The sequence below is a fragment of the Capronia epimyces genome (assembly GCF_000585565.1).
Source record: "Capronia epimyces CBS 606.96 chromosome Unknown aczIQ-supercont1.9, whole genome shotgun sequence".
NCBI lineage: Eukaryota > Fungi > Ascomycota > Eurotiomycetes > Chaetothyriales > Herpotrichiellaceae > Capronia > Capronia epimyces.
This window is the reverse complement of record NW_006912912.1, coordinates 1,504,222-1,527,046: the sequence shown is the minus strand read 5'-3', so window position 1 is coordinate 1,527,046 and position 22,825 is coordinate 1,504,222. Positions and strand designations below refer to the sequence as shown.

General features: G+C 52.0%; 10 protein-coding genes across 10 annotated transcripts; 6 read left to right on the top strand and 4 right to left on the bottom strand.

The window, feature by feature from the left end:
* Nucleotides 1-304: 304 nt before the first annotated feature.
* On the bottom strand, nt 305-1,579 carry A1O3_09538 (uncharacterized protein; the record flags this gene model as incomplete). Its single annotated transcript, XM_007739632.1, has 1 exon — nt 305-1,579. One exon carries the CDS (start codon nt 1,577-1,579, stop codon nt 305-307), a length of 1,275 nt encoding a protein of 424 aa, XP_007737822.1.
* A 945-nt stretch (nt 1,580-2,524) lies between these two features.
* On the top strand, nt 2,525-3,094 carry A1O3_09537 (uncharacterized protein; the record flags this gene model as incomplete). The annotated part of the gene is made up of 1 exon (XM_007739631.1): nt 2,525-3,094. The coding sequence occupies one exon, from the start codon at nt 2,525-2,527 to the stop codon at nt 3,092-3,094; it is 570 nt and encodes a 189-aa protein (XP_007737821.1).
* A 17-nt stretch (nt 3,095-3,111) lies between these two features.
* On the bottom strand, nt 3,112-3,563 carry A1O3_09536 (uncharacterized protein; the record flags this gene model as incomplete). Its single annotated transcript, XM_007739630.1, has 2 exons — nt 3,112-3,242; nt 3,389-3,563. The coding sequence occupies 2 exons, from the start codon at nt 3,561-3,563 to the stop codon at nt 3,112-3,114; spliced, it is 306 nt and encodes a 101-aa protein (XP_007737820.1).
* Nucleotides 3,564-5,395: 1,832 nt separating this feature from the next.
* Nucleotides 5,396-8,891, top strand: A1O3_09535 (uncharacterized protein; the record flags this gene model as incomplete). The annotated part of the gene is made up of 6 exons (XM_007739629.1): nt 5,396-5,579; nt 5,635-5,789; nt 5,841-5,934; nt 5,985-6,213; nt 6,267-8,761; nt 8,815-8,891. The coding sequence occupies 6 exons, from the start codon at nt 5,396-5,398 to the stop codon at nt 8,889-8,891; spliced, it is 3,234 nt and encodes a 1,077-aa protein (XP_007737819.1).
* A 1,265-nt stretch (nt 8,892-10,156) lies between these two features.
* A1O3_09534 (uncharacterized protein) lies at nt 10,157-10,795 on the top strand (the record flags this gene model as incomplete). Its single annotated transcript, XM_007739628.1, has 1 exon — nt 10,157-10,795. The coding sequence occupies one exon, from the start codon at nt 10,157-10,159 to the stop codon at nt 10,793-10,795; it is 639 nt and encodes a 212-aa protein (XP_007737818.1).
* A 155-nt stretch (nt 10,796-10,950) lies between these two features.
* On the bottom strand, nt 10,951-12,144 carry A1O3_09533 (uncharacterized protein; the record flags this gene model as incomplete). The annotated part of the gene is made up of 1 exon (XM_007739627.1): nt 10,951-12,144. The coding sequence occupies one exon, from the start codon at nt 12,142-12,144 to the stop codon at nt 10,951-10,953; it is 1,194 nt and encodes a 397-aa protein (XP_007737817.1).
* Nucleotides 12,145-12,798: 654 nt separating this feature from the next.
* On the top strand, nt 12,799-14,485 carry A1O3_09532 (uncharacterized protein; the record flags this gene model as incomplete). Its single annotated transcript, XM_007739626.1, has 4 exons — nt 12,799-13,447; nt 13,516-14,022; nt 14,080-14,244; nt 14,313-14,485. 4 exons carry the CDS (start codon nt 12,799-12,801, stop codon nt 14,483-14,485), a joined length of 1,494 nt encoding a protein of 497 aa, XP_007737816.1.
* Nucleotides 14,486-15,555: 1,070 nt separating this feature from the next.
* Nucleotides 15,556-17,155, top strand: A1O3_09531 (uncharacterized protein; the record flags this gene model as incomplete). The annotated part of the gene is made up of 4 exons (XM_007739625.1): nt 15,556-15,575; nt 15,746-16,186; nt 16,246-16,469; nt 16,542-17,155. 4 exons carry the CDS (start codon nt 15,556-15,558, stop codon nt 17,153-17,155), a joined length of 1,299 nt encoding a protein of 432 aa, XP_007737815.1.
* Nucleotides 17,156-17,473: 318 nt separating this feature from the next.
* On the bottom strand, nt 17,474-18,682 carry A1O3_09530 (uncharacterized protein; the record flags this gene model as incomplete). Its single annotated transcript, XM_007739624.1, has 3 exons — nt 17,474-17,944; nt 18,001-18,323; nt 18,391-18,682. The coding sequence occupies 3 exons, from the start codon at nt 18,680-18,682 to the stop codon at nt 17,474-17,476; spliced, it is 1,086 nt and encodes a 361-aa protein (XP_007737814.1).
* A 1,964-nt stretch (nt 18,683-20,646) lies between these two features.
* A1O3_09529 (MADS-box transcription factor, other eukaryote) lies at nt 20,647-22,437 on the top strand (the record flags this gene model as incomplete). Its single annotated transcript, XM_007739623.1, has 3 exons — nt 20,647-20,702; nt 20,761-20,917; nt 20,968-22,437. The coding sequence occupies 3 exons, from the start codon at nt 20,647-20,649 to the stop codon at nt 22,435-22,437; spliced, it is 1,683 nt and encodes a 560-aa protein (XP_007737813.1).
* Nucleotides 22,438-22,825: the final 388 nt, after the last annotated feature.

Below are 22,825 nucleotides of genomic sequence, written 5' to 3'. Positions count from 1 at the left end.
AGTCTAATAGTGACCCTGTCTTTAGCGATCACCACTTCCTCGTAGCTGTCTTCCGGGATCCGTTTGTTGATATAGATTGCCGCTCTGGTATCTGGTGACGATACTTCTATAAGTCTGTAGTTTTCACCAGTCGGATTGTATCCGGATCCGTCGTACGGATTCCTCCATGGTTCTTGAATCGCTAGGATGTCTACCTCTTCTATCCTCTCGTCGGCGAAGAAGTCTATCATCACCTTGTCTGCGGACCTTTGGACATTATACTGGATAATGCGTAGTTCTCGCTTTATTTGGCCGTGTCCTGTCATTAGTTATCGAGGTCGATCTCCATCCTTTGGGATAATTGGGTATTTTCTTGTCCTTTAGATATCTCAAAGGGGTTGCTACCCTTGGGTAACTCTCTCGCAAACTCTGAGGCCCTTGTAGGCCTGCCTCTTCTCCCCCTCTCTTGGTCCCGTTCGAGGGTGCTCTCCGAGGCCTGTCTTTTTCTCCCTCTGACATCCTCAGCGGTGTGTCCAATGTGTGAGAATAACACCAGATCTCTTGGGTTCTCTGGGGTAATCGTGCTCTCGCTCGTGCCTTCCCCCGTCTTCGACAGGCTCGTCTTGAATATAGGTGAAGATCCTCCTCTTCTCCTTCCTCTGCTGAATTTCGATACCGTGCAGATATTGTAATTCAGTACTAAACCGTTGACAATTAGCCTGTTCGCAGTCTCTATGTCCGAGACTATCACTCTTAGGGGCAACGTTCGCTTGCCCACCGGGTTGCCGAGCCAGCTTGCTTTCCAGAGCTCCAGCCCTTTATATCGGAGGTCATTTTGTTCCTCTAATATTTCTGCTGTCTGTTCTGCAGTTAGGCCCGTTGGTACTCTGGAGACCACTAACTCATACTGCCTTGTGGCGGGCCTGGCTGAGTTGAGCCACTTCTTCGCCCACTCATCCCCTTTCCTCAGCTCCGGCCCCATTTCTGCTTGGGGGAAGACTTTCATGTCTCCTCCTTGGTATATGCGGATAGCCATAATCCTCTTGGCTATGGGTTGTCCGACCTTGGTCTCGATTTCCTTGACCAGCTCCGCCGGTGACATGTCCAGTCTGGGCTTCCACTCCGACTCCTTCGTGATCGTGTACTTGATCGGCGGTTCCTCCATTCTTGGCTTCTGTTGGGTGTTTGGTTGTTGCTTCTCTTTTCGCTTTACTGGAGTGGCTTGGATCTGTACATTTCCCGGCTTTTCCCTGTTTGCCTTTCGTGCGACTGTGCTCCATTGGTTTTGCTGAAGTCCTGACTCGTTATTTGTATTTCGCTTCGCCCCAGCCGATTCCCCTATAGCGCTACCTGCTTTCTTTTTCTCCCCTTCGGACTGTGTGGCCCTTGGGCGCGTGCTGTAGGGTTGCTCTTGACGCGTCGTGCTCGCGTCAGGTTCGCGTTTTTCGCGTATATCCTCATTCTTGAGGAGTTTCTGTATGTCCTGCAGCACCCCTTGGGCCGCGTAGGTGTTAATACACTTTTTCTGAACATTGCTGATATTGCTATTGAGCTGCTGTAGCAGCACTCTAAGTTCCGCGATGAACAGTGGTGTGGCCATCGTCAATTCTTCTGTCGAGACCCTCCTTATTTATACTTATTTGTTCTTGTAAGGACTAAACCACCTATTAGAGGTAGGTAGGTAGGTATATCTCTAGTATTAGCGTAATTATAGACTAGGTGGATAGTATTAATTTTATCTTAAGAGTTAGAAGAACCTCGACCTTTAATTCTTATTATATAGTCGCGATATCCCGACTATTTATTAAGATATAACTATAGCGCTTTAATATTAAGATACTCTCTAGAAGAAGATAGCGAGAACGGCTCTCTATACGCTAAATTAAACGCGTTAATAACCGGATTTTACTTCTCGAGAGAAGAGTATTAAGATACCTTAAGGTTGCTAAACGTCGCGTCGAACTTATTTTATAACTACTCTATAGCGTCGACGGCGTTTTCGTTAAGTATAATACTTAAGTTAGTAGTATATAAAATACTTATTAGTAAGTATATAAAGTTTAAGCGAGATCGAAGCCTAATATATATAAGTTATTAAGGTTATAAGTTAATAGTCTTAATTAATATATATATTAGTAATATTACGAGGCCGTATATAAACCTACCTAATTAGTCGACGTATAATTAAGGTTTACTACGTGACTATATACGAAATATAGGGCGCGTTACCTAATCGGGTAGGTAGGCCGCGTTAGTACGGCGCTAAATACGACGGCGCCTTAGCGTGTGTGCGAAATACACACCCCTGTGTGCGAAATACCCGTTACCGGTATTATGTAGCCTGGCTTATCCCATTTGGGCAATTGTACCTGCTCGCCTTTTTCTCTTCATTCAAGCTTCTTCATTTTGTGCCAGCTGTACGAGTACGCTGTACGCCCGTGTTGTGTTGCATTGGTTGCTTGCTTGGCCACTGGCATCTCGGCCCGAATGGTCCACTCATACCTCTCTCGCACTTGATCCCCAGACGACCAAATGCATACAGCACATGGAGAGACCCAACTCCACATCCGATGCCCGTTCAGGCCCAGAGTCGCAAGAACCCGCGCTTGGTGACTCCGTCTCGGATCACGCATACACACCTTACTGGCAACATAGCAGTGATCCCGATCACTCAGACGACCCATCCCCGGACCGTCCACCGCCGATCATTCTCGAGGATCATACTGAATCTCGAGCCGCCAGCAGAGGTGCCCTTTGGGCAAAGTCCATCACCATCGACGACTATGTCGTTGTCCATGGCAGCCCTCCGGGAATTGGAGCGTATGTCGTGTGGAATTGCAAAGTCCAGACACTCGATGGGGGACCCATGGTCATTCGTAAACGCTATTCGGAGTTTGACGAGCTACGGAGCAAGCTGATCAAAGCATTCCCTCAATCGACCAAAACTTCCCTACCGCCATTACCTCCCAAAAGCGCCATCTACAAATTTCGGCCCAAGTTCCTGGAAAGGAGACGTGAAGGTCTGGCCTACTTTCTGAACTGTGTTATGCTCAATCCGGAATATGCCGGTTCGAATATAGTCAAGGACTTCATCTTTCCACCAGAGTCATCATGATGGCACGCAACCGCTGATCAAACCTCTTTTTGTGCTTGTGGTTCCAATTTATTCCGGGATCGAGATGAATTGATGTTGGTGTCTTGCTTGGCCTTCTTCTCCTGGGCCAGGTGACACTTGTTATACTCGGCAACTCTCATCGGAAAAGCTAGTCTTCTTCATATCATACTTGGACGGGGATTTCTATGGATATTCCTTCTGCTACGGGGCCATGTTAACACTGGCTTCATGAATGCGTGCAACAAAGACGAGAATTTCACAAAGAAGGGAGAGGAGGGGATGAGACCCATCTACCATGACCAGTCAGACGTTTGGGATTCACTACTTTGAACCGTTTCTCAACCTCATCAGCACTCATGTGGACTGTCTTGTTAAAGTCGCTGTTTCCGGTCAGAATGGGCCTCATTGGGATTGGATCTCTGGTCGCCCGGAGTGCATACTTGATGACATCTTGGTGGGGTTGGACCATTTTGGAAAGCTGCACGATCTAGGTATGCAACCCCAGGTATTGCGGAGGATGAGCGGAGTATCTGCAAAGTAATTGCATGGCAATGAGGCTCATTCTGGGCGGACGGTGAACGGAATTGAATACGTCATGACTCCCCGAGTGAGTGGCACCAAGTGGTGACAGGGGTCCAAGGGTCTGTGGCAAGCATAGCGAACGTCGAAGGCACAAAGCGTAGCACATGGGCACGCGGATCTCGGGACAGTAGTCCGTCGTGTTGTCATCCGAGTGATCTGCTCTGCAAGGCTGCGGTGGAATGATTTGAGACACTACTAGGTGGCAGGCAGTGATGTTCGGTCAGAGGTCAACTAACCTGCAGACCTGCACAGCATGCCCAAATATAGGAGGCAGAGCATTCCTAACTCCTGCAGGGGACGAATTCCAGGCTAGTGCATGATCCCATTATAATTGTTGACCTGGTCCCTATAAGCATCTCAAAGTGTCCTTCTTGTTTCCGCATTTGAGGTTTCAATTGAGACTGGTTGAGGCGTGCCGGTAGATCAGCCAATCTGGGGCGCAGAGTCACAAGTCAATCTCAACAACCGCAGCTCCGTCCCACAGGCAGATGTGACGATTCTTGTGACTTGCGGTACTCAGGTACTCGTGGCGGAAAGGACGCAAGGACTACCGTGCTTGCTGTGTACCGTGCTGTGTGAGACTGTTTTCCCAGGCAAGAGTCGATGGATGCTTGAATGTACTCAATCAACTTGGGCTGAGGAATCGCTGAAGATGGAGAACGTTGCTGGAGCAAGCAAGGGCGGGCCCAAGCGAACGCAGGGCGGTTCGAACCATACTACCTAGGTAAGGAGCCAACTCAAAGGGAAAATTGGGCGCACCCCGAAACAACATGTGTGCCTTGTCCCAAGTCACGATGAGCATGCGCTGTTGATCAGGACTAGTGGTGTGCGGTGGCTGAGAGATGACATGTCTCATTGGTGTTTGGAGCTGCCGGGGGGGGTTGAGGACGGAACACAGCCAACTGAAATAAGCAGGAGAGAGCTGCTCTACGGAGTGGAAAAGCCCCTCCACCCACGGGGCTTCAAGTTGGACTCCTGATGGCTTAGGCTTAGGGGCCTCCTAAGCTTTAGCCTTTGCCCGGGACCTCCACTACGGACAACATGCTTCTGCCTTAGGAGCCCCTTCTGCTTCTGCTAGTACCGCTGTTACTAGGCCTGGGTCCCTGGACTTTCTTCCGAAACGCCTTCTTCCAAGACCGTTTAGCTGGTCCATCTGCCCGACCAACTACCTGCTAGGCTGGTTGGGACCGTCCCTTCAACTCACGGCACGACACGTCGCGTGTTGCCCACGCCTCATCACATCGATTTCTTGTTTCTGTTTTCGTTTGGCAACGACGTGGCTGACCTGACCAAACTGGCCGGCCTGGTTGATTTGCGCAATTCACTGTTCATCTACCCTCTTTCAACCTCAGCCAGCTGCACCGCAGCACCCAACGCAACTCCTCCCTTTTCCTCTTTCTTTACATTCGTTCTCCCTCCTTAAACCCCGATTTCACTTTCTCAAATTCATTTCGCCAAGGGTGGCCCGTGGTTGTTCTCCGCTCTCATATTCGTCCCGAACCGACACCCCCCCTGAGACTCCTACTGGCATATGCAACTGGCCTGACTGTAAAGATTGCCCGCATACATCTTGCATCATATGCACCGCCATCGCAATTCACTTAAGTTCCTCCAGCGCAACTCCTCCACCGTTCCTGTCCTATTGCTCAAGTCGGGCATCGGACCGATGAAAAGGAGTCGCGAGAATATTCCTATATAGTGTCGATCTGGCGACCAACCATGCCGTTCTTCTCAAAGGTTTTCAAGAGCAAAGACGCTGCGGCGAAGAAGGCCACTGCGCCTGTGGCAAATGGAGATACCCATCAGAAGATACAATGGTCCGATGCTTGGCTGCGAACGAGAGTCGACCCAGAAGAGGTCTCGGAATTGTTGCATATGTGTACTGCTGAACTGAAGTCCAGAGGTCAGTGTTGGCAAGCGACAATATTGTCTGTCCAGTTTTACTCACAGACCGATAGCACTGGATGTTCCATTCCTACTTCTCCCCTTCCGACCCTCCTCGGATCCGTCTGCGGCTCGGACATTCGTACGCAACTTCTTTCTCCCCCCTCAAGAACGAGAGCCATTGCGGGGATCTCTTTTGGAAACGGAACTGCGAATGACAGATGTCATGGTAAGATGCTCAGAGCCTACTCGTCAGGAACCGCGCTCACAATTGCCCTAGGTGCTGATCAGCGTGATGAAGTGGTGCTGGGCTCGGTTGCCTGGTGGCGTTGTGACATGGGAGGTTTATGAAGGTTTCCGGGTGGGCGAGAAAGGTACCGCACTTACAAGCTGATGCCGTGTCATATTTGCTAACACATGCCAGACTCGGGGTTTGCGCGCGATGCGTTCAGCACATTCATTCCACTTGGCGTTGACTCCCCTGCTCGGTTCCAGATCATACAGGACTTTTTCGATCTCCTTACTGCCGTTGCCGCACATGGCAAAGTCAACGGCCTTGGAGGACACAAACTATCCCGTTACGCTGGGTGGTGGGCCTTTGAACATTACGACAACGGGAAGGGCTTTGAATCAGGCTATCAGTCATGGGCAAAGTACGAAATCATTCTAGGTTCTGTATGGGAATCGTGTCGCTGACCGTCCATAGCGCTGCCGACGCAACATCGCATCTCTTCTTCGCCTATCTTCGCTCGCTCTCTCCTACCAGCACAAGCAAGACAAGCGGCATCCTTGGCCTTCCGAGGTCTCTTCAGCAACTCGCAGATGCAACGGAGTACCCTCCCACCCATACTTTACTCTCGAATGACACGACCAAAGTTGTCATGATTGTTGACATAGTTTCACCCACGCCATACGCTCTGTTGCGGCGAGCCAAGAACTTTGAGTATCGAGACGACGATCGAGTTCTCCAGCAATTTGCTAGTTGTGATGATCCTGTCGAAGCGCTCACGGATGAGTGTCGTCGTGTTCTAAAGGCAATTTCTTCAACAAATCAGTCCCACGTTTCTAACGCCAAAACCTCAACCAGTCTGGCTGACCCTTCGTGGTCGAGGTTTGAGGACATTGGATTCGGCAGCTCCCTTGATGACGAGGAAGACGACGATGATGGTGGACTTCTCGGCCCCAAACCCCTTACCACGAGATCTTTGCGTCCCTCCGCTCGCCCAAGAGGTTACGTGGATCTAGCCCGACCGACAACTCCATCATGGGCCGATTTTCTATCCTCAGGCTTTGCGGATGAGCATGGCAATAAGGCTCCTGCACCCATTCTCCTGCCGCCTGATAAGATCCTTCCTCCTATTCAATCCACCATGGTCCGAGGCCAAAGTTCACAGTCACATCGGAGAAATCTTGACGCACAGCCGAATCTCGACCCTGGGGAGCTGGCGAGCATTGCAAGAGTGAACGTTGACGACTCTTTCTGGTGGGTGTGGATCAGCAGCCTGGCGTCCGAGGAGCCGACCTCAAGAAAAGCCGTGTTCGGTCGTTGCGCTCTCATTGAGACCATCCTACCTGACGGTCAATGGATGGTCATAGAGGAACAGGTTAAAGGTGCAGCACCTGAACCCGCAGTCGGGGCATATATTGCGGAGAAGAAGACATTCCTGGGGTTTACCACCAAACGAGGGCGTCTGGGTCGGAGGCGATCAGGAAGCAAGAAGAGCCCTCTTTCTCCCGAGCCACAGCTCGAACCCAATCATAGAGCGACTTTGGCTCCCGACCAGCAAGCAAAGATCCAGGAAGCGGCAGCGCAGCTTTCCAGAAGACGACAAGCCGAAGAGATGGAACACCAAGCCGCCCTGGCCCCGCGACGAGGACGCACACAAGACTTTTTGGCTCCCTCCAAAACCAACAGCATCTTTACTCTCGGTCCCTTCATTAAGGATGAAGCTTCCCCAGCAATGCAATGGGCTACTCAGTACGACAAGAAAGCCATCAGGGCTAAGTACCTGGGTGACTCACTGACCGGAAAGGGTTCGCGTGATATGTTGACCCTCCCTTCCGAGGGCCTTGGAATAAACAGGTCGACATCCACGCTGTCAGTGGTGAGTAAGAATAAGGACCTGCCCGCGCCACCGGCAGAAAACGGCCTTCGTCCTGCGCCACTGGAAAGGAGTCAATCGGCCGAGCACACTCCAAGAATAGCCGCAGCTCCCAATGTCATCGAGCCAGCGCCCATCCCGGTCAAACCTGAAGTGCCCGTTGATGAGACGGCCGCTGAAGAGGCTGCAGAGGTCCCTCTCCCGCCTGCAACACCAGACATTACAGAGGCACCGGCCCCGAAGCATCAGCCTGCTAAATTGCGCAAATCGGTTGATGTACAAAGAAATCCTCCAGAACAGAGGAAGCCCCGGGGTAAGACCCCTACTGGACCGCCTCCGACGCAGCACAGGACTGGTATCCGCCGATTGTTTGGGACTAAGAGATCCCATTCAAGGGAAGGTCGAGCGCCACAGACTTCTGATTCGCCCGCCACTGAGGATCCAGCCATCACTGCTGCAAGACGTGCACTGGAAGGAAAGCCTGCGTTGCCAGAAGACGGTCCTACTTCACCACCGTTGAGCCCTGGTCATTTCCACCGTCTGGCGACCGTGAACACGCCAACAGGAACCCGCCCCGCCGAATATGAAGCAACCAGCACCGCACCAGTAACCACATCTCACGGAGCACCCTTGGCCTCGGAGCTTCCTACTGAGCCCGACAACGTTCCTGGGGATGCCTTAGCTCCGCCCAGAATACATCCAGATGAAGAATACGATCAGTTGTCACGTGTGGATACCAACGAGCGGGAACATGCCGACCGTGAATTTTCGACATTTGATCAAGGACCTCTACTCGACCAACCCGCGTTTGTTCCAGCAGATACGCCCCCCAGAACTGAGTTTCTGACGCCTATGGAAGAACCCGTCACTGGGCCCGTCAGTGTGCACTCTGGTCGGTCGTTCCAGGGAGCGGAGAGCACAGCATCCGCGGATGATCGCGAAGACGAAGTCCCATTGACACAACAGGTGAGCCCAACAGATCGATGGGCACAGATTCGAAGGAATGCCGCGGAAAGAGCAGCGAGAGGATCCGAAGAGCAGACATCTAGAAGTCGTACTGAAACCCGGACTGATGACGGCGAAACTAGTGGAGAAGAGAGTAAGTTTGACAGCTGAGATGCCACCACGGAGACGAGACTGACCTATCGATAGCAATTGAAGCAAAAGTGGCACGAATCAAGGCACGAGTGGCCGAGCTCACTAACAATATGAGCGGTACTAGACGATAGAGCCGGGATGTACTGTGATTCTGGTGTTGCACGGCCATTGCTCCACGTCGTTGAGCGCCTTTCGCAACGTTATGCAGACCTGATTGTTTGCGGCCGCGTTTCACACACTGCAGAGCAAGGCGTTATATCTTGGCTTGGGAGTTCGAAAGTTGTGCGTCCGAGATACCATTTGAGCGTTTGCTGGATGAAGTTTTCCATTCCCTTTCCTTTCACACCTTTCCCTTGATTGAGCGTTCTTGCACAACGAACAGAGTTGTTCATTCAAGCTGCAGGACAGCAACAGCTTTTAATATGCGATTCACATTGTTTGTTTTTATCTGGCCGTCACAGTACTCGCTCGAGTCGGTTGTGGATACAAATGCAAGGAGCGGGTTCTAATATTGTGATGGTTGGAGTTGCGCCGAATCGGTTTCAAACACCATAGACGAGTGGGATGGCAACAGGGATCCTTGGGAGATGGCAGGTCGAGAGTCGAAACAGGAGAAGCACCGATGAAAGCCAGGCATAAATGAGAGGCTAACAGTCATCGTGGCCCGTACATAGATAGCGCTGGGCAGGGAGTGTAATTGGAATCCAATTGAGTGAGCCCTCCTTATTGTCAACTCGGTTGTCAGATGACATTCTTCAGCAGCGGCGTGGTCAGTGACAGGGGCATTCGCTCGTTCATCGTTGTAGTGATCGGGCACAGGTGGGATTGTAGGGTTCAGGATTTGAGGGTTTGAGGTTGAGAAGAAGATGAAGAACAAGTTACAGTACTACTACATACTGTAAACTCTCCTCGGTAAAGGTACGAGTGCAGAGTACACAGGTAGCCAGACAGCAGTGCTTGAAGGGTCAAGGCCATACCGTACTGTAGTAGCTCGGTACCTGAGGTAGGCACCTATAGGATAGGTACCTATCTAGCACTTACTAGTACCTATTACTACTAAGGTGCCTATACCTATGTACTAGGTAATATGCACTTTGGCCGCCTTAACAGCCACTCCCATGCCGCTATAGCAACCCAGATTTCACTACTACCCAAATTGATAATGGGATGTGCGGTACGTTACGGGCTTGATGCCTTCTTTGGTGCCCCGATAACCCACCGAGATCGGCCCATGTACTCCGTACACTTACAGGATATATTTTACAGCGCCCTCAACGTTCATGCTTTGGCTTGACTCACTTCGTCGATCCAAGATAAGATATTATAACCTCTCTCGAAAGAAGCGCCTATACTCTGTACAGCACTGGGCAAAGAATCAGAAACAGAAACTCACGCCATGGCCGAGTCGAAACTTACTCTCTGGTACTCGCCCGGAGCCTGTTCGCTGGCACCCCATGCCCTACTCTACGAAATTGAGAAGCCCTTCGAAGCCATCAGACTGAATGTCAGCGGCGGGTTCCCAGAAGAGTATCGCCATCTCAACCCTAAGATGCGGGTACCGGTTTTGTCGCTCAATGGCGAAATCATCACCGAGAACCCTGCCGTGATGACGGCCATCTCTCAACTGGCGCCCGAGAAGCACCTCATGGGCCAAACGAACCTGGAAATTGTCCGGGTTTACGAGTGGATGAATTGGTTGTCCGGCAGTCTCCACGGGCAAGCATTCGGAGGCCTCGTGAGGAGCCACCGGTTCTCAGACGACCCCAGTACATACGAATCTATCAAGGTCAAGGCGCGGAAGTATATCGTCGAGTGCTTTGGCGAGATTGATCAGAAGTTAATCGGCGTTCATGCGGTGGGAGACCGATTCACTGCGGTCGACGTGTTTTTGTACGTTATCTATCGCTGGGCTTTGCCCATGAATCTCCACCTGAGCCAGAATTTTCCGAATTACACAAAGCTGGTCGAGGAGGTCGAGAGACGCAAGTCAGTGCAGGCGGCTCTCGCGGCGGAAGGTCTGGACTCAAAACTGTAGGCTCAATCTGAAGAGCGAGAGGGCGAAATACAGGCCAAACGCGGGAAGCAGCATATGGTACTTCCATGGAAAGATGTACACCACCTCAACCTTGAATTCTTATGTTAACTGACCCTAATCCCTCACCCTCCCTGACGCCGGGATTACGGAACTCCCTATTGCTGCCTACAGATACCGCCTGTATTTGCTTTGTTTGTCGTGCCCGATGTGTCCAACTTCTCCCTTAACCAAGGAATCTCATCCAAAGAATACCGATACGCGCGAAATAGGGCATTGGATTCTCCCGGGAAGAGCTGCGCCGTCACCTCATCGGGGTAGGGAGCAAAGTGCGGGTTGAGATATTCCCAGCATATATATCCGTCTTGGGTGACTTCGAAAAGGCGCCCAAAGCCACTCTCGCACAGCAAGGTGTTGCCGTTGGCCAACCTCTGCGCACTGCCCATGAAGGGGGTAAAGAAGGAAATCATCTGCGAGCGATCGCGATACTCCCAGACAATTTTCTTGCTGGTGCGGTCGACCTCAATCGCTCGTGTATACATGATGGATTCACCCTGGCGGAAGGCACCGTTGTCGAAGATGAGGATGTTGCCATTGTCCAGCTCGTTGGCATTATGTTGTTGCGCAAGCACGTCCGACCCGAGTTTCCACACAATGTCGCCCGTGGCTCTCTCGATGATGACCACGGCGGAGACAGACCGCATCGACGCCAGAATGTGCTTCCCGTCGCGCATGGGCAAGACCGAATTGATCAGGGGGTAATGTTCGCGCGTGTAGTGTGGTTGCAAGGGGTATTCGTCCCGGGGCAGCCGTTCGGAAACCTTCCATTGCCAGGTCAAGTTTCCGGCGGCATCGATTTCGTTGATCGTGTCTGCGTAGATGATGCCGTCGATCTCCGACCCAGGCACTCCGCCAATGACCTTCGCCGACTCTTCAGAAGACAAAGCCTCCAGGCTGGTGTACAGGATACGGCCGTCGCCATAGTGATACTGGTCATGATGTCCCAGGGGATCCTTGAACTGACGGACGACGTTGCCGTCAACGTCCAACTCGCTCATCACTCCTCCCCCGTACTTGTTGAAGAAAGGGAAGGGATAGGGGCCCCCATTCTTGGTCGTCCGGTCCGAAGGTGGCGAAAGAGTGTTGACAGCGAGATTGCCATTTGGCAGGATTCTCGCATGTCGACCAATTCTCCCAGGAAGTTTCCATGAATGGACCTCATTGCCGTCGATGTCGATAAGATGGGCAACGTCGCTGGTCAATGGGCAAAAGAGTGTGTAGCCTCCAAAAGAACGCTGCTTGTCTACGCCGGTCAGACCGACGCCTCGTCGCTTAAGCGTGTTTTGTTCCATTTCACGACCGGCCACAAGATCCACGCTGTAAAGTGAATGGAGAAGTAGAGAGAATGGTCTGAATCAACCTTCCTCGTGAGCCCTTTGCCGTGGACTTTATATATACTTACAAGCCACTATCTTGACCTGCTTCCATCTACAGAGTACTCACCAAGATATCCAGGCCTTCTAGGAGCATGCCGAAGCAATGGCGGCCTCCTATCGCACACGGTGCCGCGAATACTCTGAGCCCGCCGGCAGACGCCGCGGGAAGCCGGCGGTCCTCCTTCATAGCCCGCGGCTTCCCACGTCTCTGCACCGGCATGCCGGCGGCATACCGGCGGCCGAAACCTCTTCCGCGGGCTCGAGCTCAAAGTCAAGACGTCGGTGGTAGACAAAGATACATACGATAGGTGAACTCCAATCATCACGCCATTCGCGTTATCATGATATCTTTGCTATCGAATCGATGTTATCTGTTGCAAGAAGTTGGATGGGATGCTCCTGGGAGCAAGAGATGTATATATTCAAGGCAAAGCCCGATCGCCTCCACCATGAGAGCGAAGTTTACAGCGATAACAAGACAAGGAAAGCTGTGAAAGCTCCAAATTTCAGTGCTCGAGACGCGCAAGACATCATCAACTACCCAGCGTTGCCAAGATGAAGAAGTTCCCCATGAACACACTCACACTGGAACAGCCTCCGGCTCCGGTTCCCGAGATTGACATCCTTGCCGATGAAGCCAGCCATGTGCCCGGATACGACCCCGACATTCAATTCGATGATGTCGAGGCAAGAAAGGCCTTGCTGAAGGTGGACCTCTTCATCTTGCCATTCATCGTCCTCCTCTTCTGCTTCCTCCAGTTCGACCGGACCAATATTGGAAATGCTCTGACCAATACGCTACGAAAAGACATTAATGTCGGGAACTCCGACATCAACCTCGCCCAAACGCTCTTTATCGTCGGCTTTGTTATTACTGAGCTGCCCTTCAACATGATCAGCAAGTATCTGGGACCCGAGCGATTCCTGCCGGTAACCATGTTCTTCTGGGGGGTGACGACCTGGTGTCAGATCTTCATGAAGAACGCCTCAGGACTCTGCGCCGCTCGGTTCTTCATTGGTGCGTTGGAAGGCGGGTATATACCTGGAATGGTCCTCTACATCTCCAAATACTACACCAACCAGGAACTCGGGCTGCGTTACGCCTTGTTCTGGGCATCAAACAATATCGCCGGTGCGTTGGGAGGGCCACTGTCCATTGGGCTGCTCTCGCTGGAAGGCAAGCATGGGTTACATGGTTGGCAATGGCTGTTTTTGATTGGTATGTACACTCTGGACCCAATCACGCATGCATGGATTCCGTAGTGCAACCACTGACGCCAGATATAGAGGGTATCCTGACATGCTTCCTCGCCGTCCTAGCCTACCTCTACCTGCCTCACGGTCCTGCCAGACCCAAGTGCTTTTTCGGCAGATCTTTCAATATCTTCACGCCGCGGCAAGCGTCCGTCATCGTCACTAGGGTGATTCGAAACGATCCGACCAAGGCCCTTCGATACGGGAAACCGGTCTTGCCATCACATATTTTGGCAACCTTGACGGACTGGCGGTTATACGGACATATTGTAGCCGCATTCCTGTCCATGATCATGATCTCACCCATGAACACATACGCGCCTTCGATCATCAAATCACTGGGCTTCAGTGGATTACAAGCAAACGGCCTCAATTCGGTGGGCAGTGTCTGCTGTTTGGTATGGTCGATTTCTCTGGCGTATAGCAGCGACAAAACACGCGAGCGTGGCTTTCACATATCCGTGGGTTATCTGTGGGGTGCAGCAGGCTTGCTCTGGCTGGCTCTGGCACCCAACGGTGTCAACAAGTGGGTTCTTTATGGTACGTTCAACGGGCTTGCCGTATCTTCTTGACCTACAAGCACTAAACCTCGTACAGGCGGCGTGGTCATGACTCAAATGGGCATGGGTTCTGCCCAAGCCATCTGTGCGGCCTGGCTGACTTCCAAAATGCAAGACTACAAACGTCCTGTAGCTCTGGCTGCCTATGTCATGAGCATTCAGATTGCGGGATTTCCTGGTAACCAACTGTTCCGAACGAAAGGTGAGTCGTTTTCGTCGCCGTCGCCGATGCCCTACACGAAACAAGCCGCTGACTTGACTGACCAACAGACGCTCCCCGATATAAGCATGGCCTCATCATCGCCGCTTCCTGTGCCATTGCGGGAGCAGTGGTCATTCTGCTCTGGAAATTGATGTATCGATTATTTGATCATGGAGATGCCGGGATTGAGACAAAGTATGGTCTTGCCCCGCCACAGGACAGACATGGATCTGAGCCTTGAATTGGATGGACTAGGAACCAACAATGGGACAAACAAGATGTTGTTTGTGAGATGGGCTTTTGGATTCTAGTTTTAGTTTGGTGGAATGCCTCAAGAGAGCACCCAAATTTTTGCTAAAGCTTCCGACGGAAAGCTTATTGTGACCCGCACATGGTGGTTTCTTGTGCAGGATGACCGTACATATATCAAGGATAAAGGAAATACCCCCTCGCATCTAGCGAGACGATAATATACCCTTGTTCCTGGCTAGTTTTGAATACGCTGAATTCCTCGGCTGCAAAGACCGATATCCCTGGATTCTCAGCCAGCTGACAGATCCAGGAGTCTTGGTATGCCATAAGAAAGTCATTTCCATGACACATTTGATACAGGGTTGAAGTGGTTAGAACCAAGGGTATATGGCATATGCTGGGTAATACTTTGAAACCAGCCTGACACGTGACGAGGCCGTCATCACGTGCACGACACGAGTGATTTCGCGTGCTTGCGTCGAGTCGACGAGGACCTCGATCAGTTTGTGTCGAATTCGAGAGCAGAGACTTTCTCTCCCTGTCCATCCCCTGGACATGCCGCCTTTGCGGTCTGGTCGAGCTTCTAAGGCGTGTGAACTGTGCCGCAAACAAAAGACACGATGTTATGCGTCTGACAATGTCTCCGGAAGATGCCTGCGCTGTGAGACATTGTCGCAACCATGTTCCCTTCAAGACGCCACAGCCCATGCCACCAGCCCGCGGAGGCTGGCCCACGAGCCTCGACCGAGGTATACCACCGCGGACACTCAGAGCGCAGATAGTTCTGTCTCTGTAGATAAAAGGCATGGTCTTGACCCTTGTTGTTGGGCCAGTGGTGGTCAGGCTGACCGACCACGCGCAGATTGGATCGACTGGAAAGCACTGTGCAGACATTGGTCCAACGCCTCGACTCCGGATTCGACGCTTTCACAAGCAAGCAAGCCCTTCTACCACCACCTCCACCGCCGCCTCCGCCTCCGCCTCCGCCTGCGTCTGAGGTGGGTCATTCAAATGCTTCTTCCAGCGAGCAGAATCAAGCGCCAGTCCTTTTGATTCGAGATGTCGCAACGGACGCTGGGGTGCGCTCACCACAGCATGTGGATCTCTATCCAAGACGGCATTCCGATGTCATTTCGACTGGGTTGATAACGCCACCAAATGCGCATCATCTGCTCTCGTTGTCAGTGAGATCGGTGTCTTTGTTTTCAGTTTCAGCGTGGCTCAGATGGCTGACACGAAACACAATCAGGTTCCATGTCCATTACGGCCGATGGGTGAAATTCGCCGAAGACCTGTCGACCGAGGCATTGTTGTCGCAAGTCAGGAGATCACCTTTACTCTTGTGTAGCATCTGCCTGATCGCCGTGAGACACACGACGCAAGAACTGGCCGACGAACTCGCGCCCAGTCTCTTCGAAGAGGTCAAGCGGCTTCTGGCTCCTGCATTGCTGTCGGTACCTCAGTCCATCGACTTCTTTCAGGCCGTGCTGGTGTTGAGTCTATGGTCGACCACCATCGGCCAGGTCCCGTTGAACGTCGACAGCTGGCTGTTGACCGGCTATGCTCTGCAGCTGAGTTTAGCCAGTCCTCGCTTCAGTGAGGTCCTCCGGTCCGAGTCACGCCCATCCGGAGACAGGACCCAGCTGGATGCTTGGTGCATCTGGAATCACCTTTGCGTCGCTCACCTGCAGTAAGCTGTTTTCCTACATCCCGACAGACAAAAACGCTTCCTGACTCTGACCACCTCAGATATTGCGTGGGAACGCGACGACCATCGCTCCTCAACCAACAACTGGTTGATCGATGTCTCCATTTCCTCGAATGCGACAATGTCACCAATTTCGAAACCAGAATGGTCGCCGAAGTCAAGCTGTACTGGGTCATTTATGAAAAATGCTGCGGGCCCCAAATCGACGTGTCGGATGCCAAAGCCACTCTGCAGGATTGGAAACGGCATTGGGCGGCTTTGTTTGGTATGCATGGCACCGGAAGGCTGGACGTTGAATGTATGTGTTGTGTACTGATACATCTCTACCTCCCTACAGATCAGCCTCGTGCGCAGTTCCTCCAGATGGGCTTTCATTTCGCCCACCTTGTCGCCTACTACAATTCGCTCAAGTCGGCGAGAGCGGTGATGCGCAGTTCTGTCCTCGGCGAGATGGTCCGACTCGCGACGGCAATCATCAACCTCGCCATGGACACGACGGACCAACGCACCCGCCACTTGACCGACCATATCTACCATATCATCACCTTCTCGGCCATCACGCTCTGCCGGCTCCTGCATACCTACGAATCGAAACTACGCGCGTCAGGCCACGACATCATGGCCTTGGACCATCTGGTCATCAAGCTGGTCAACTGGCTTCGATCCATCGGTCTGCCGTGTCATGTGGCCCACATCTTTGGCGAGGTCGTGTTTGCCCAGCACAAGAAACTCCGCCCTGGTTTCCATCCTGTTCGACCCTCCACCAACACCTCGTACGTGGACATGGTGGGCAATGGAAGGATAGCTGATGACCAACAGGCCTCTTTGTCTAACGAGATTTCGTTCCTATATCCAGATTTCATTGGGTCCGAGTTGTTCAATCTGGATGCCGACAGTAGTCTCTGGCCCCAGTGGGACCAAATGCTGTCAGATACCGACATGTCTGTCTGAGAATGCCCAAGAGTCGAGACCACAGGGCTTAGGGTGGGTGCCAGATTTAAAGGCGGTTTGTCCAACTACTACTTCGATAAGATTAGGGATACCTCCAGCTCTACCGGATGATTATCTTTCTAAGATACTAGATATACTCGACGGCCTCCTTAGAGTAACTCTCCTATTTCTAGTATTGAAATTCTATATCTAGAGATAATAGCTATCTACTCAATAGAAGAACCGCCGTATACTTGTCTACGCCGGTTAGACCGACGCCTCGTCGCTTAAGCGTGTTTTGTTCTATTTTATGACCGGCTACAAGATCCACGCTGTAATCTAATAGCCACGAATACGCCCATCCCACCAGCCATGAATGCGCAAAGCTGCGAAATATCCCAATGGAGTTGACCCGTCTACTAAGACATCTCCCTCGTCAAGGTCTCGAAGGATTTTGTCAATGTGACTTCCAGCAGCACTCAAATGAAGGATATGCGTGATTGCGCAGTGAACGGCGAGCAACCGTGGAGAAGGAGGATCGATCGTTCGGGATTCGGTGAGGAAAAGAGTTCGCTCGACGGGCAAGATCCGAGGGCGTACTATGTCCGGGAGGGTGGAATCGATCCGGTAAGGATGAGGATCGTTACCCACTGGTTCAAAGAAGACCTTAAACCCACCGAATAGTTGGTGAAGAAGATGGGTCAGGGTTATTGCGTCAAGCGAGCGATCAATATCAGTGCCTTCGATGAGGTTCACTACACCATCATCAAACATGTTCAGAATTGCGAGCGCGAGTCTTTTGGATTCATTCTGCGAGGGAGGTTAGTCGGCGCCTAAGGAACCACTTAATAGCGGAAGAGACATACCAACTCCGTTGTTTCACTTGAGACAGCCATCAACGAATGAGGGATGATATGTGCTACCTCTAACGAGGTATAAATGCCGCTTTCCCACCGTAGCGGATTCCCCTCGTCATCTTGTGCATTGTCGTCACCATCGCGTTTGGCACGTTGTACTGCTTCATTAAAGTCAAATATGCGTGAAATAACACAGCGGTGATGATCACGGATTAGACAATCCCTTCTCAAGCTGGCCAGCCTTTGGGTAGTTCCGGGAAAGGACTGTCGGCTTTGCAGGTCAGAGACTACCGCAGGTGAAGGTTGAGGGGTTTTTCTTGTCGAGGCTTTCACTAAATACATGCAAGAGCGTTAGCGGGTATCAATATCAGAAGTTGGGACCATTTGGCGTTATCATACACGGAAGGAGGAAATTCTCAACTAGAGTGTCTGCAAACGCGGCTAGACGGAGCCCATAGTCAGAGCTGGAGGTCGAGGTCGAATCTCTCTCCGAGGGTTCAATCGGAATCTGAGTGTGCTCGAAGAAAAACCGGAGAAAATTGGCTTTCGAAGCGTCGGAGCGTGCGTATTGGTAGGTTAGTCGGACAAAGGTGACTTGCTTGTACGGATCTTGGTTTTGCAAAGGTTCATATGTGTCGACAATTTCCCTGAAGATACGTGGCGCTTCTGGGCCAGGAGAGGAATCTGACATGTTGCGGCCTCGGTTTAGTACTGAACAAAGAGGAGAGAGACATCGAGTGTTGATGAAAGAGGAGGAAGGATCCGCGAGAAGATGGGACAAGAAAGGGTTGTGCCTGGAGTCCGCCACGGACGAGAATATCGAGGACACCGGTGCAAGAAAAGGTTGATATTGGAGCGTGATGAAGAGATTACAAGGTTGGAGGGTCGGCGGATCGGTCTCTGGTTGTCCCTAACTTAACTTCGTGTATAGCATTCACTTTGTCAGTGAGCCTCCCACCTCAATGACGTATCTATATCTGAGATGGGCAGTGACGGCCTGAAGGCGTGAGACCAATGGGGGCACGTTCAAGTACATACAGCAGCGGTTAATGGTGCAAAGATGGTGACCAGCCTTTATTCTACTGGCATGTATGTTCGGAGAAGGCATTCATGTTGCTGTCAAGATGCGCCGGACGACTGTACTCTGGATCTACTCTGGATCTTGAGATTCAGCGCCACAGCCAGCCCAAAGGAGGATAGTGGCGAAAGGTGAAACCGAAACCGATGCGAGCGATTCTATACATAGTAACAGACCGTGCGGCATGCGCCTGCGCCTGCGCCGGGCACCTATAACGAACGAGGCAAGGCTAGACGAATCAAGGTCCAAATCCACCTGAAACGCTGGCTGCATCTGTCACTGCCTGATGATCAGATCCAACTGCAGTGCGGCGCGAGTTGCGAGTTGCCCAGTCGCCCAGTCGCCCAGTCGCCAGTCCTACTCGTAGTCGGACTGCGCCCGAGAAGAGCTCAGGCCATGGTAAAATACCGGTACGGAATGTGTGAGTCCATCTCCGCGGCGCTTAAGGACCGACACCGACAGATGTGCATCAGGTGCTTGCAGTATCTCTACTGCGTATAGGTACCAAACACCGTACTAGGTACCTAGGTACCTAGGTAGCTTAGAGGCACCTACCTAGGTAGTTTGTAGGTACCGTATGTACAATAGAGGGACGTTTGGCGTACCGACATTATTAGGTGTTGTAGGCGCAGTCAGTCGACACCGGATAAATCCTGCCTACCTGGTATACCCTGTCTGTACCTTGGTAAGAAATCTGTATAGTTGGCTACGAGGACATGCCTATGCCTCTAGGTAGGTGCCCTGCATTGGGTGGAATAGTCATACTCATCAAAGTTGTAGGCTTAGGGAGTACTACGGTAGCATCACTGTTATATGTGCCGAGTACGGATGCTCTGCAATATCTGCTCTGTTAAGGTACGCATACCCTTGTCCTTAGGCCTAAGGCTTAGGCTTGGGCTCATCCTCAGGCTTAGGGGCCTGAGCCCCTAAGCCCCGAAGCCCCGGCTGGCAGCTGCCCGCCACTCGCCTTCCCTGTCGCCCACCCGCAAGCGTCTGTCTGTCTGTCATGTACGGATAATAGTAGTAGTGACCATGTCCGTCATCCTCCCTTCTTCTCTTCCTCCCTTCCTTCTTTTCTATCTTTAGCATCTTCCATACCCGCCCTTCAATTGCATTGTCGTATTGTACCCTTACCCTCCTCACGCCTTCGCATCCAACACGCGCCACACCCCAATCTCCATCTCAATCCCAATCCCGATCCCGAATCGGTCGCAACAGAGCCTCAAAGCCGTCTCCAGTCGGCAGCACCTCCATCCTATTTGCTTGGTTGAATTGCCGCGGTCTCTTTGTGTATATTCTCCCCGCCGTTCCCATCCTGCGACTGCGACAAAGCCATTCTTGTCTCATCGTCCGGCTTGGGTTGATACTCGCGTGGCCACAAAGCCATCCGTTCGCCTTCTTTGTCCGCCTACCACCTGATATCCATACCTAACCTATTCTCCGGGTCTCATCCTTGGCCACCTCTAATCTCGACCGGAGCTGGCCATTGTCGCTGAAGCCCTCGTACTCGGCCGCCTGTCACAAACGAGGCAGCGCGATTGATTTTTTGGGTTTCTGATGCAAAGGCCTGAACAATCATGGGCCGCAGAAAGATTGAAATCAGAGCTATAAAGGATGATCGCAATCGTTCAGTGTATGTATATCCCGCTGCGCCCACATTATCGGAGCTTTCGTTGCTAAATTTCATCCAGGACGTTCCTCAAGCGAAAAGGCGGCCTCTTCAAAAAGGCTTACGAATTATCCGTCCTATGCTCGGTCGATGTCGCCGTCATCATCTTTGGACACAACAAAAAGCTGTATGAGTTTTCCTCGGGAGATATCAATGAGACACTGCGGAGGTATCAATACGTGGGTTTGTATGTTATGCACCTGCAGAATCTCTACTGACATTGGACCAGTATGGGCAACCTCATGAACACAAGGGTCCCGTCGACTTCAAGAACAAGGGCGGTGACGATGATGAGGAGGATGAGGAAGATGAGGAACAACCACCTCATACTAGAGAAGGCTCTCTCCCGGCACAGCATGTCCCTCATATGCAGCATCACAATTCCTTTGCGCACATTCAACAACCCATGGCTTCAGTCTCGCCTCCAATGCCCAACGGCATGTTTCAACCTCGCCATGCGACGCCCCAACCGCCCCATATGATATCTAGACCTGCATCACAGAATATGGTCCGTCGCACCAGTTCCCATCTCGTCCCCATGCAGCATCCTCACCCGACTCCCCCTCCGCCACAGAATGGGTTTGCCTACGCGCCTAATCCGCCCATCTACAACCCCCAAGCAGCCCCTGCCGTGGCCCCTCAACCGTCGCCGCAGCCTTCCTTCCAACAGTATTCTCAAGCTCAGCAGCCACCGCATCCCACTCCCCCTCCTCCACAGACGCACCAACAAATGCAACAATCCCATCAGCAATATCTGCAGGAACAGAGGCGGTCATCCCAACCTCCGCCGGTGTCGCAACCTAGTCTTCAACCTCCCACGCAAACGCAGACACGAGCTTCTCCTCAACCCGAACCACAAGGTCTCCGGCCATCTGAGCAATCGAGTCCGCCACAGGCCAAGCATGCACAGTCAAAGTCTAGAAGCATTTTCACTCCAATAGATGAGGGGGGCTCAGTCTTAGCACAGCATTTCTTTGGGGCTCCAGATCCCCCTCGCTTGCCACTGAAGAAAGAGGAATCATCGCCGGACATCAAGCCTCCACCACGAAGCGTCACTGTCCCTTCTATTCCTCGGCCCAGTTCTCAACCTGTCCGACCTCAAACGACAGTGCCAGAATTCGCACCTCCCCAACGGACAGACACGTCCGGTTCAAGATCGGGAGGTCGACCGAAACTGAACCTCCAGATCCCTTCTGAGCCGGAGGACGACGAGTCAGGCGGTGGAGGGTCTCCCTTGCAATCGGCTGGTCCGTCAGCAAATCCCGCCAGGGGCACTGACCATATTGTCTTGCCACCGCCTTCACCCAGTGCGTCGGCGGTCATGTCGGCTGGCACAAGTGGACCTCCTAATCCATTTGCTCGACCTCCCCCTCCTCCTCCGTCAAATCAAAACCGTGATGCCTACACCGACAACAGGAACAACATTGAAACTCCAATATCAGCATTACCCAGTCGGTATATGAACAATGACCTGTTGCCTAGCCCGAGCAATTTCTTCAGCGAGTGGTATGAGTCCGGTAGAACTGGAGGTATGAACTCGGGCGTTCTACCTAGCCCACTTGTGTTCCCCACACCAGCAGATTCTCGAGGACTGGGATTTGGTGGTCGAGATGCAGCGAATGAAGCCAACGGAGAGAAGCGGAAGGGTAGTGTGGACCACGCTGAAAAGGAGGGAGATGCGAAGAAGGTCAAGACGTGAATGCAGAAAAGTTGAAGCTGTGCGACCGAAAAGTTGGAGGTTTGGAAGCCATACCACACGTGTCTTGTGAGCAACGCTAAGTCTGTGCTCGGGAGGCCACTTACACCATTACGACCTGTCACGGCCTTGAAAGCAAAGAATCTTTTTGGTTGGTTCACGATCAAATTGATTGATTTAATGGGTTTTGTTTAGGCGGGCATTTTGATCGAGGGAAAAAGACTACTTTCGCATGGCGTGGGAGGCACATCACTCTGGCACGGTTGGGTTCTTGTTCTGGCTCATGATTAGATTCTTCTCGAGGGGTGAGATTTATAAATATGAAGCTGGTGCATATGATATGGATGGGAACAGGCTGGGAAGATTTCTCGTGGTCAATTGAGTCTATTCG